The sequence below is a fragment of the Colias philodice genome, chromosome 16, assembly GCF_061535455.1.
Source record: "Colias philodice isolate Cphi_HAF_F1 chromosome 16, ilColPhil1 Martin Lab GWU primary, whole genome shotgun sequence".
Lineage (NCBI taxonomy): Eukaryota > Metazoa > Arthropoda > Insecta > Lepidoptera > Pieridae > Colias > Colias philodice.
Window position 1 is genome coordinate 2,216,972 of NC_143101.1, and position 12,871 is coordinate 2,229,842.

The window sequence follows — 12,871 nt, forward strand, 5'->3', positions numbered from 1 at the left end:
GAGCATGATATATGTAAAATATTTGAACTATACAAACAATTCCGTAGTGCACGCTTTATGAATCTCTGCGTATTTTTCATGCAATATTTTTTCGTATTCAGCTGTTTTTGCACGTGGCGAACCGCCATTATGAGATGCATACGGTACGGTCAAGATATGATCGTCTATTATAATTTGTTAAGCTTTTGCTTGTATATTATTATATTTTATATTCCAAGTCATTTTAGGTAGGTTTTAAGGTAAGAATACTTCGCTCCGTTTTGATCTAGAAGCACTTGGCACAAAATCAAATTGGTGCCAAATTATCATCGTTAGTTGAGTCTGCAGGTAGGTAGGTGATATTATTAATGTATTTTTAAACGACATTATTATTTTTTATATTACCAATATCATTTTCATAACATTATCATGAATTATTTATTTCAATAGTAATTAATTACTTTAAACGAAAAATTTTATGTTAATAAATGTTTATCATGTTTACAATAATTGTTCTTCGCAGTTTAAGAGGACATAAAAATTTATTTAAACCTATTACCAAAATATAACTTAATTTAAATAAGAAGAATAATAACATCTATAAAATGAATAAAAAATATAATACACTTCATGTAATTTATAGCATACTAGCGACCCGCCCCGGCTTCGCACGGGTGCAATGCTGATACTAAATACACTACAGAAAAATTGTGAACGTTGTATAGGTATAAAAATATAGCGGCCCGCTCCGGCCTCCGGCATCACACGGCACAGTATTTTTTTTACCCTTCTTTTGCGACAGCCTAATTTTATTGAATGATCGTATGGATATATACATGACAAACTCAAAAGTAAAACTCCCATGAAGCTCACTATCATAGTTTTCGAAAAAATGCAATCTGAATAAAAAGTACCGGTTTTTTATATAATTCAATTTTTATTTTTTATTAATTTTTCTATCATTATAACACATTTTTTTGCATTGCGAGCGTCAAGGCTAGCCATAGGGCCAATTTTCGAACCATTCGGGGAAGAGCTGTGACTTCGCAATTTCGAGATAATCGCATAAATAACAAAATTTCATTTCTTTTTTTGTGACTGAACTCTTAAGAGTAAGCGGATTATTTTTACTTTAAAACATAGTTATATGTATGGACTACTTCCACAAAAAAAACCAATCGCGAAAAGAGCGGGACTCCGGAGATATTAATTTCTGAAAAAATACCGGTACTTTAACGATTTTTTTTTATAAAATCCACAACATAAATTGAACTTACATAAAGAGTTGCGTTTCTCAGATGACGGAATACTATAGAAAATTTGATGAGACATTATTGTTAGTAAATTGAATTGTATAACTTTACCTATATTACTTTTTACCGTAAAATAAAAAATAAAAAGTTATAAACAAAAAGAATAAATAAATAAATAAAAAATAGTAATTGGGGTACCTACTTACCTTTATATGAAAGTATGAAATAAAGATATTGATAAAGTGTGATTTAGGATTTTATACAAAAAAATCGTTAAGGAATCGGTATTTCTTCAGAAATTAATATCTCCGGAGTCCCGCTCTTTTCGCGATCGGTATATTTTGTGGAAGTAGTCCATACATATAACTATGTTTTAAAGTAAAAATAATCCGCTTACTCTTAAGAGTTCAGTCACAAAAAAAGAAATGAAATTTTGTTATTTATGCGATTATCTCGAAATTGCGAAGTTACAGCTCTTCCCCGAATGGTTCGAAAATTGGCCCTATGGCTAGCCTTGACGCTCGCAATGCAAAAAAATGTGTTATAATGATAGAAAAATTAATAAAAAATAAAAATTGAATTATATAAAAAACCGGTACTTTTTATTCAGATTGCATTTTTTCGAAAACTATGATAGTGAGCTTCATGGGAGTTTTACTCTTGAGTTTGTCATGTATATATCCATACGATCATTCAATAAAATTAGGCTGTCGCAAAAGAAGGGTAAAAAAAATACTGTGCACGGGTATAAAATACATAGCCGGGCGGCCGCAAACGCTACGTCCTGCAATTTTTAAATCTGTAATATCTTCGAAAATATTCACTTAAATCATACGGTGTAAAGGGCCATATAGATCTATATTAAATGAACAATGTATCCATGGTATTTAATTGGTTAAGGATTAATGCTGTATTGGTTAAAATCGCTTCGAAAATTAGCCATTATTTGTCGTAAAAAGTAAATGACAAAAAAATGTTATTGTGGGTTATCCATAAGAGATAGACATATACCATCGCGGACTTTTCTGTAGACCTTTTCAATGTGTATAATACTTAGTACATTATTTTGATAAAACTCGTAGGGTTCAGCCTGCGTTTGCAATGTAAGCGGAATAAATGTAATTTTTTACGACATCACATTAGAAACCTCAAAAATAACAGTACTTCTCCACTACTTAATGGATCTTATTATACATATAAACCTTCCTCTTGAGTCACTCTATCTATTAAAAAAAACCGCATCAAAATCCGTTGCGTAGTTTCAAAGATTTAAGCGTACAAAGGGACATAGGGACATAGGGACATAGGGACAGGGAAAGCGACTTTGTTTTATACTATGTAGTGATGAGTGTATTGTTGAAATGTTTCCAAATTGCTAGAAAATGGTAATTTTTCAAAAATGAAACCACCGATTTCGTAACGAAAAGCAAAACATTTTAGAGAATTGCACACAAGTCGACAGTATATTTATTTTATAGTCAATGTTTTAGGCACACAACACATATTTTACATGTGTTTACTGTAGTTCATGTTGCATTTGTCGAATAAAGGGGCAGATTGACCTCCGTGACCTAGTAAAAGTTTTTTCATATCTACAGAGATAAGAAACTCCAGTAAGACAAGCGTGCAAACGACATAACTACGAAGTTTCGTGAACAATATTAAGATTTAAATTACGCTCATGTCTATTTGTGAAACAATACAACATCTAGCGTGTCTAACAATTTTTTTTTTCTAGAATTTTGGATTCGATTTTTGAAACAAAATAGACTATGTTCTAGCGTATCTAACAATAAATTAAAACAATATTTTCACATCGATTCTATTACAATTTTGTCATTAATTTACGGATATTATTATTGGCTTACCAGAGCAGTCATTTTAATCAAATCGAATCACGATAACAGGGTAATTTGGGTTTCCATAGGCCATAATCTTATGAACCAGTTGATAACGATCTATCGCGGTATATTTGGGTATTTTATGTTTGAGATTTGGTTAAGCTATTAGCTTCAGTTTTATGTCGTTACAAATTCAAAACAAGGGAAAAATTGAAGCTAGCTTGCACAGATCAGAAATAGCAATGTTTTTAATAATATCAAGTACAAGCTGTCTCAGCAGACTTTGTTCAGCCTTATTGCCCCTTTTTCGTGTTTTCTCTCCATAAGAGCCTTCCTTGTTCCTAAACAAAAACGTTAAAAAAATTAGCCGAATTGACTGAGCCATTCTCGAGTTTTACGCTTATCAACACTTTTGTAAATTCATTTATATTATGACTATATGGTATCTTTAATAGTGGTCCGTTTTAATTCCTCTATTTAATCTTTATAAATATTTTCATTTTGCTGTTTAATATTTACTTTCTGTCAAATAAATATAGAATACATTAGAAGATTCCTAATCTTTCTCGTATAGGAGCTACCGACGTTGACAAGTGAGAATTTTAGTATAGTTGGTTCTTTGATATACTGTTCCTCTTGCTATTTCGGTTAGAGTCCGGGCTGTCTGGCTGGTCGCAGTGGTTGCGTTTAGTAGTGCGCATCTTATCTGTGCAGGATAATTTCCTTAATTTTAAGTCATTTTTTAACGCGTAATTTTTAATATTTTGCCTTTAGATAGATCCATCAGACATAGTTTTTTTATTGCAAGACGTTTTTTTCGTTGCTAAATAGGTGCCAGACGCAATTTTTTATTTCGTTTTTATAAAAAATTTAAATTATTTTAGAATGTCTGTAAATTTCATATTATGTTCTTCAAACATAATATAATCTAAAATTAATTAGCCAGACGCTAATTCGATTGTTAAGTATTAAATAATGTGTATAAATAAAAAAAAGTAATGAAGCATGCAGCTCATCAGCTAGTGTATTTTAATTATGCGACAGGAAATAATTGCAAGAATACAATATTATTTACACTTGTTCTTATAAATAAAAGCTAAAATGAAAAAAAAAAAACATAAAAGTGAAAAATAAAATATTAAAGTAACCATACATTGAAAATAGAATAAAATCTATATCAATGAAGGTTAAACAATTACATTGTTAAATTTAAAAAGCCATCTTCATAATCATCATCATCATCATCTTCCCTCACACTGTCAGAATTATTATGTTATCGTCTAAGGAATTGTTATTGTTTTCCAATATTCCATCATCTGTAAACAACTAGAAAATTAGTTTCAATAATGATGTACACACATACACACACACAACACACACACACCACACCACACAAGACACACACACGTGAACACACACACACTCGCATGTTTAAGTTTGTATTGAATTTAGCTAAAGTAGTTAGTTAATAAAAAATTCGAGTTATATAGAGTTTTCAACTTATAAAGGATTTCGACTTAGGCGGATTTTGATTGGACATAAAGAGTTTGAGGTTTATTCTTATAAATATTGAATTCACAAAATCATAATTGAACACCAATCAAGCAAACACGTGTTAACGTGAGTCATAGATTTATTATCGTATACTCCTAAAATGTTTTCTAAGAAACAATACTGTACTTACATTGTCGGCAAGTTCTTAAAGGCGGTAACTTATTTTTGTTCGAACAATAGAGGTAATAAATATAAATTCCTAATGTCGAAATCTCGAAACAGTCAGAAATTAATGACGCACATAGTATATACATATTATGACAGAGGTTAAGCTTAAATAACTTGAAAAATAAATAACATGATCACGCCCACGTGTTGGTGTTTTAAAAAATTCAATCAAAAACTGAGGTTAACTTTAAATACAATTTTAGAAAAATAAATACCACAATCAACATTCAAGTATTAGAAAAAATTGATACCATAATTCCACCCACGTGTTAGTGTATTGAAAAATACAATCAAAAAGTGAGGTTAATCATAAATAACTTAGAAAAATAAATACCACTAGCGGTCCGCCCCGGCTTCGCCCGTGGTACATATTTATGTTTTCTCTACATAAGAACCAACCTGGTACTTCAAGGAATATAATAAAAAAAGAATTATTGAAATCGGTCCACCCGTTCTCGAGTTATGCGCTTACCAACACATTTTGCGATTCATTTTTATATATAAGATTATTACACCTAAGTATTAGAAAAATAGATGTAATTACTTATTTACTTTTTTTAGAAATTCACTGGAATTAGAATTAAAACAAACCCTTTGATTTTGCTGATCACTTTAATATAACATGTATAATGTATATAGTCACGAGTACGGCGTAACGCAAAAATGTCACGAGTACGGCGTAACGCAAAAATGTCACGCGCGCGGCGTAACGCAAAAATGTTACACAAAATTTTTGTCCACCCCCGATAAAGAAGTTTCACTTCAATTATGTCTGATGGATCTATCTTAAGGCAAAATATTAAAAATTACGCGTTAAAAAATGACTTCAAATTAAGGAAATTATCCTGTGCAGATAAGATGCGCACTAAAAAACGCAACCACTGCGACCAGCCAGACAGCCCGGACTCTAACCGAAATAGCAAGAGGAACAGTATATCAAAAAACCAACTATACTAAAATGACTTTTTTTTTAACGTTAATAGCTCCCGTACCATTCTACGAAAGTCCAGCAAGCGTTGTGTAAACATTGATATATGTAATTACTTTTCAGTTGCAGACATTCAACAAATCCAACTGAACATGTATTTAATCGAATAAGAAAACATTTCATCCTTTGCATTCTCGTTTTAAAAAAAGACAATATAGCGCGTCTTTTAATATTCAAATATACATAGTTACTATGAATAGTTTTATATGATACTAGCTTTCCGCCCGCGGCTTCGCCCGCTTTGTCTAAAACATAATAAATTATATACTAAAACCTTCCTCTTGAATCACTCTATCTATTACAAAAAACCGCATCAAAATCCGTTGCGTAGTTTGAAAGATTTAAGCATATATGTATATAGGGACAGAAAAAGCGACTTTGTTTTATACTATGTAGTGATAGTAAACCAGTGCATTAGTTCAATTAGAATTTAGATGAATAAAGAACTACGAATAATATACCAATAACAGACTCTTAAAATTAAGAATAATATAGCAGTAATAATAGAACACTAAATAAAAATGCGATCACAACCATTTTTAGATTCTCCGAACGAAAATGTAGTTAGAAATTGAGCAGAATCAATCATTGTTCTCTCCCACGGGCGTCCCAAATTACTTACTGGATTTCCTGACGTAAAATTAATCATGTTATGAAAGCGAAAGGATGACTTGTAACTTCGTGTATTGTGCGTACTGCGTAGTCCATTTACGAAGCATGCTAGAGCGTCCCTTTCATTCAGGGGGTGCGAGAAAGGGAGGCATGGTGAGGGTAAAACAAAGGATAGGTCTATACAAGTAATGGCTAACGAAGACTTGAAAATTCTAGAAGAAAGAATATCTTTATAATAACGACTAGCTTTATGCCAGCGGCTTCTTCACCCACGTTGAATACGGGGGTTCGCGAGAATGGCTCGACCAATTCGGCTAATTTTTGGCTGAAAAAACACGAAAAAGGGGCAATAAGGCAGAACATCTGCCGGGATAGCTATTATCTAATATATTCTTAATCTTGAATAATATCTACAAATAATTAGTAATAGTTTAATGAATTGACCCAATTTGCAGTAACAGTTGCTACCATTCATTCTAATAAAATATTAAATATTGTTTGTTTAAATATTGTATTGAATATTGTACCAGAAATTATGCGCATGTGTACTACATGTATTTCTTAGAAAATGTATTGTAATAAGTGTGTCAATAGTTTACTATCTTTGCTAATTCGGGACTAGACTGCGTAACATGTTATAATATTATTTCCACATCTATATTTTTGTTTAGGATTAGTGTATTTATATATTGTTGGCAAATGACCCAGTTTTCTTTTATCATGAAACAACAATACTCGAACGAAATTGTTCAAAATAGTTTGCTAGATTTAAAATAGAATTGAAAATGGTCCGTATCTGGCATGGAGTCGAATCTAGAATATCTTTGGCCTCTGAATTCAATGCTATCTTTATGATAAATGGCATGCTATGCCAAACATCTACAAAACTTTATCGTGATATCTTCGCATTCATAACTCACGTATGTATGAAGGCCTTCATTTATCTGGAACATAAAAAAATTTATAAGATTATGTAACAGGACAATTTTGAGGAACAACAGAAAATATAAAGTATTTTTATATTTAAAATGTAACATTTATTTGAAACAATAGTTCTTGTAGAAGATTTAATGGTTCTTTGTTATTTTAAATTAAATTTGATCAAAATATAATTAGAGTCAAGTTTGATTACAATAAAATTATATCTATCAATTATACTAAAATTATCTAAAATAAATAAATATATATTCAGTTTAGATATTTCACTCTTTGCGTTGCAAGTTTTGCTTATTAGCGTCAGTCCAACAAAACCTAGCAGGGATTCTACCAGGCCTGTGAGTTCTCACACCAACATTGGCAGTCTGTTGAAACTGCCCTAAACCTTCACCACGATCCATAATCTCAATGCTTTTATCATCTTCAGTTTCATCTTCCTCCTGCTTAGGACTCAATGCAACTACTACGCTCTTACTCTTTCTTCTCTTTCCAAAATGTATTTGAGCCACTTCTTCTTCAGAACTATTCTCTCTTGTTATAACGTCTTGTTCTAGTTCCTCTAGTTTTGATATTTTTACCTTTTCTTTATCCTTATTTTTAATATGATCATTGACCAATTCTACCTTTCTCTCAATAGATGCGAGTTTCTCTAAAATATATTCTAGTTTCTGTGTGTTATTTTGTACGTTTCTTTGTATGTATTGTAGATCAACGTTCACATCGTTTGTTTTATGTAAATCTAAAATACATTCTTGAATGGCTTTAATTACTGGCGTTCTTATACTTTCGCATAACAGACCTTTGTCTTTTTCATTCATAAGATGTATTTTTATTTTAGCATCATCAGACGTATTCAGTTGTTCAGCTAATGCTTCGAATGATTCAGAAGCAATCAAATGTACATCATTGTGCTTACTTTTGTGACAGCATCTTTCTCGTTTCAAATTTTTCTTTTCTGAAAATTCCGATAGAGAACAACAGAGCGACCTATTTTCGTTTATATCGTCCAAAGTATTATTTTGCGATGAACGACTAATAGATTCCCGCGTACTAAAACTGTGAAGGCTTCTTACTTTTTCATCTTTGAAATTATTCGCATTTTTGGGTTTTTCCTTTTCATATGTTACGTCCTTATCGTGTTCTAAATTACCTTCATGTTTCTTACGTTTCGGTACTTTCTTTGTTTTGATGTTGTAATAAACGGGATTTGTAGAATCATTAGTGCTCGGAGGTATCGTTAGCGGAATTATATCTTTCGCGAATTTAATCGTTTGTTCAACAACTGGATCATTAATATGGTTAATTACTTTTGTTTTGTAATGGCCGTGATTTTTTTCTTGGTTGTACTGTAAACACTTGTCTGATGTTTTTCTTTCGGGGGATTTAACTTGAAAATATGATGTTGATGGAAGATATTTTTTATGAATGTACACTACTGGGTTATAGGATTTCTGGTCCCGAACGTAGTTAGATAAGTTAATCCCTTGAATCTCATGTATGGAATCGTTGGCTGCAAATTATAATAAACCATTAGTGAAATGATTAATTGCAAAAATTGATAACATAGTAAACACAAATGTAATGAATGGAAACCAATATATTGAATGGGACAATCCTTATTAATAATACAGTATCAGCTTACACTTAACTTTGTAAATTAATGAAATTGTAAGTACAATGCTTAAAATGGCTGGACCGATTAGAAATGTATTTAATTCGTTCCAATAAAATTATTTGTGGCAAGAAATATAATATTAAAACCTTAAAAACTTAGATTTTATTTTGATTAGCTGATCTTAAATAGTAATTAGAAATTAAACACTCTTTACCCGAAGCCATTAAAAGGTTTTATCCAACGTTTCACTTTCTTTTGAACTCAAAGATATAACAGATTAAATTTTGCACGTATTCAAGATATCTCCTAAATACTTCTGAATGTTTTGAAATATTGCGAATATTTAAATCTATGCCGCTAATCTCAGTGACATTTCGTAGATTTATTAGACGTTTTGTGGATACAGTTTTTAATGTTTTTGGTTTGAGGTTTTATGTATTTGTGTTTTGTATAAAGTACATATCCACAAAAATCTTCTAAAAAATACCATTGTATTTTTAAATTACAAGTAGATATTGTATATTGTATTACAAGTAGGTATATTTGTTTGCGTACAACATTTATCTAGTAATTTATTTATTACACAAAGTTATCTCATGTTTACAAAGTAATATTTAAATGTTATTACAACTGAAAATCATTTACCAAATCTATTTATAAACATATTCACAACAGTTAACTTCACACATTTATGACAATGCAAACAATTATGAAACATGAGCAATTAGTCCAAAATATCAGTGATACAGAACAATGAAATGTGGATGAAATTAATTGCACACACATTTCTATTCATTACCTAATTAAATTATGCCATTACTATCGCTTCAAGCTTGCTTCCAGCTAATTTTATAAGTTTCCATACTATTACGTAATGAGATGAAACGTGCTGGATAATTTAGTATTCTACAGCTTTAACTTAGAGTGTATATTAGCGTGATAAATCAGAGATAGGCCGTTCTTTGACAAACGACAAGAAATCTTGCTCAATCGCTTTTACGCTTTTTAGAAGCGAAATTCGCTAATACGTTTTTCTGTAACATGTTTCTGGGTCATTTGTGTGTCGTGACATGACGAGAAGTCATTTGTTCTGCTTCTATGTATATTCAGTGGCTACATGATTCTTAATGTATGTCGAACGGTTGTTACGGCGTAAATATTTGAGTGGAACGAATTTGGTTACTATTAGGGATGTTTAGAGATTATATACGACTATAATCGAATAATTATTTTTAGATTTACGTCGAAATCTATCCAAAAGTCATACCTACATAATATATACGTACTTAGTTAATAAAGTCAAACGTTATAAAAATAATACACATAATCTTATGACCATAAGAGTCAGTGCTTTTGAGCTTTCCCCTAAACACAAATAGAAGCTTTTACTCCTCGTATTTAAGTATACAATTGAAAAGATTAAAACGATCTAGTTACTCCGTTAAAATAATGCTCTTTAAATTATTTAGATATTCCTAGAAAATGTAAACGAGCTGACAGTATGAGCGGCAATTAATCAAGAGCTTTACAACGCATGACACGAGAAAGTTTCCAATCCCCGGGATAATTTTTCAAACAGACAACTGTTTCAATAAAAATATATATATGCTTTTTCAATTATGAGTGTTAAGTTGAACGTTTTAATATTCGTAATGGTAATTATTGTACAACTTGTGTAGAGTTTGTGTTGACATTATAGACAAATGAAAAATATCAGATCAACATACAATTCGTAGTAATTATCCTGAGTTATTTACAAACATAGTCCACCGTTAAATTGCATAAATAGGTAATGATTTTTAAATGTTTCAATACTACAACTTTACATAAAATCATTATGTTCAAAAAAGAAAAACCAAACATACATTAATCGTAAAACAAAATTTAAAAGCCAAGTAAGCAAAATAAATTGATAATTTATTACGTGAAAACAGAAAACCACACAAAAACAGTGTCATAATACGTCGGAAAATGTGCTTACATTCTTGTTAAATTAAGAATGTATGAAATCACACCTTACCCCTGCTCGCTCAACAATTATTAAAGCAAACGTCGACAGGTTTATGTAAACAGACGTATGTTACAACTGATAGGGTTGGCAACTTTTATAAATTTATAACTACTTATATGGGATAGGGCTACCTGCTTTTTGTTTAGTGATTCGAGTTTTAACGCACTGATAAAAATGTTAAAAAATATGTAATAAGCTGGCATAAATTAAGTTGAGAAGGTTAAATATATACAATTGTTTTAAAACAGATATAATATGAATAAAAAAATACTTGTAAATGAAATGCTACATGGAATATTACTTTAATTTGTACAATAGAAGAAATATCTTTGAAATTGCAATCTGCAATATTGTAAAACAGTCTTGTAACACGGCATTGGAATTGTAATCTAGAAAAATACTGCAGTATCTAAACAAAAGCAACCCGAGCGTTTATAAATGAAATTCTAGAAAGTTCTCAAGCGAATATATTTGAAGAAGCCGTAAGTACTCGAGAGAACGTTACATGAAACAATGAAAGCAATCCGAATCAGCATAAATAGATTCTGTATCTATAACATTGTTAGAGACCGGAGGAGATGACAATATTCTCGCTGCAGAATTGAATTAGAAATGTGAGGGTTCGCAATACATGGCCTACGAGTATACTCAGAATCGGAAAGTAGGAAAATGTATTATATGCCGTAGATACTAAAGAACATTTGAGGTAAATACAATAGCTTACAATTGAAATGAGATGCTCCGAGCCAAAAGTTCTGTGAAATAGGTCACCGTGTTATCACATCGTGTTCTAGGTATATATTTTTAGATGTTGAGGTTGAATTTAAATGGCTACGAACCTCGGATAAATGCTTTTGTAGTATAGTCGGAATTTAAGGTGACCTTCTCGTTTTTTTTCTCGTGACATTTATGCAGTTTGAAAAGATTTTTTTAGTGATTTTAAACTAGTTTGCGTTGCGTCGATAGTTATTTTTATGTGAAATAAATTAAAATAGAAAGATAGTAATCGTTAAACGGTTAATTTATTGAGAAAGAAAATAACAATAGCGAAATAAAAGCTTTGTAACAATGCACTGAGTCTTTTCTAATTAAAATGGCGGTTTTGTTCGTTAATACATATCTTAAGAAAGTTCCATTGTTTTGTATGGAATGAATATCGTTTACTCTTACATTAACGTAATAATATACTTTGGTATACAATGGGTCAAAGAATTAAATCACGAGACTTAGACAGACTAAATCAAGAACTACCTAATAAAACTTTTTCATATTTTTTAAGTTACGGTGTAAGTTTTAAGTTCACACATCTATAAAAGTATCTATGTACCTATTTTTATTTCTTTATTGCCATTAATAACTACTGAAAATACTAAGAACGAGTTTTATATCATCACTACATAGTATAAAACAAAGTCGCTTTCCCTGTCCCTATGTCCCTATGTCCCTATGTCCCTTTGTACGCTTAAATCTTTGAAACTACGCAACGGATTTTGATGCGGTTTTTTTTAATAGATAGAGTGATTCAAGAGGAAGGTTTATATGTATAATAAGATCCATTAAGTAGTGGAGAAGTACTGTTATTTTTGAGGTTTCTAATGTGATGTCGTAAAAAATTACATTTATTCCGCTTACATTGCAAACGCAGGCTGAACCCTACGAGTTTTATCAAAATAATGTACTAAGTATTATACACATTGAAAAGGTCTACAGAAAAGTCCGCGATGGTATATGTCTATCTCTTATGGATAACCCACAATAACTTTTTTTTGTCATTTACTTTTTACGACAAATAATGGCTAATTTTCGAAGCGATTTTAACCAATACAGCATTAATCCTTAACCAATTAAATACCATGGATACAATGTTCATTTAATATAGATCTATATGGCCCTTTACACCGTATGATTTAAGTG

At 30.9% G+C, this 12,871-nt stretch overlaps 2 protein-coding genes across 2 annotated transcripts in view; one reads left to right on the plus strand and one right to left on the minus strand.

Moving 5' to 3' along the window:
* Window positions 1–12,871, plus strand: part of Nckx30C (solute carrier family 24 member Nckx30C) — a 63,062-nt gene that overhangs the window by 6,182 nt on the left and 44,009 nt on the right. The window lies entirely within an intron of this gene.
* On the minus strand, window positions 7,598–9,170 carry LOC149481462 (uncharacterized). Its single transcript, XM_089705275.1, has 2 exons — window positions 9,161–9,170; window positions 7,598–8,841 (listed from the first exon to the last, which is right to left on the minus strand). Exons 1-2 carry the CDS (start codon window positions 9,168–9,170, stop codon window positions 7,598–7,600), a joined length of 1,254 nt encoding a protein of 417 aa, XP_089561401.1.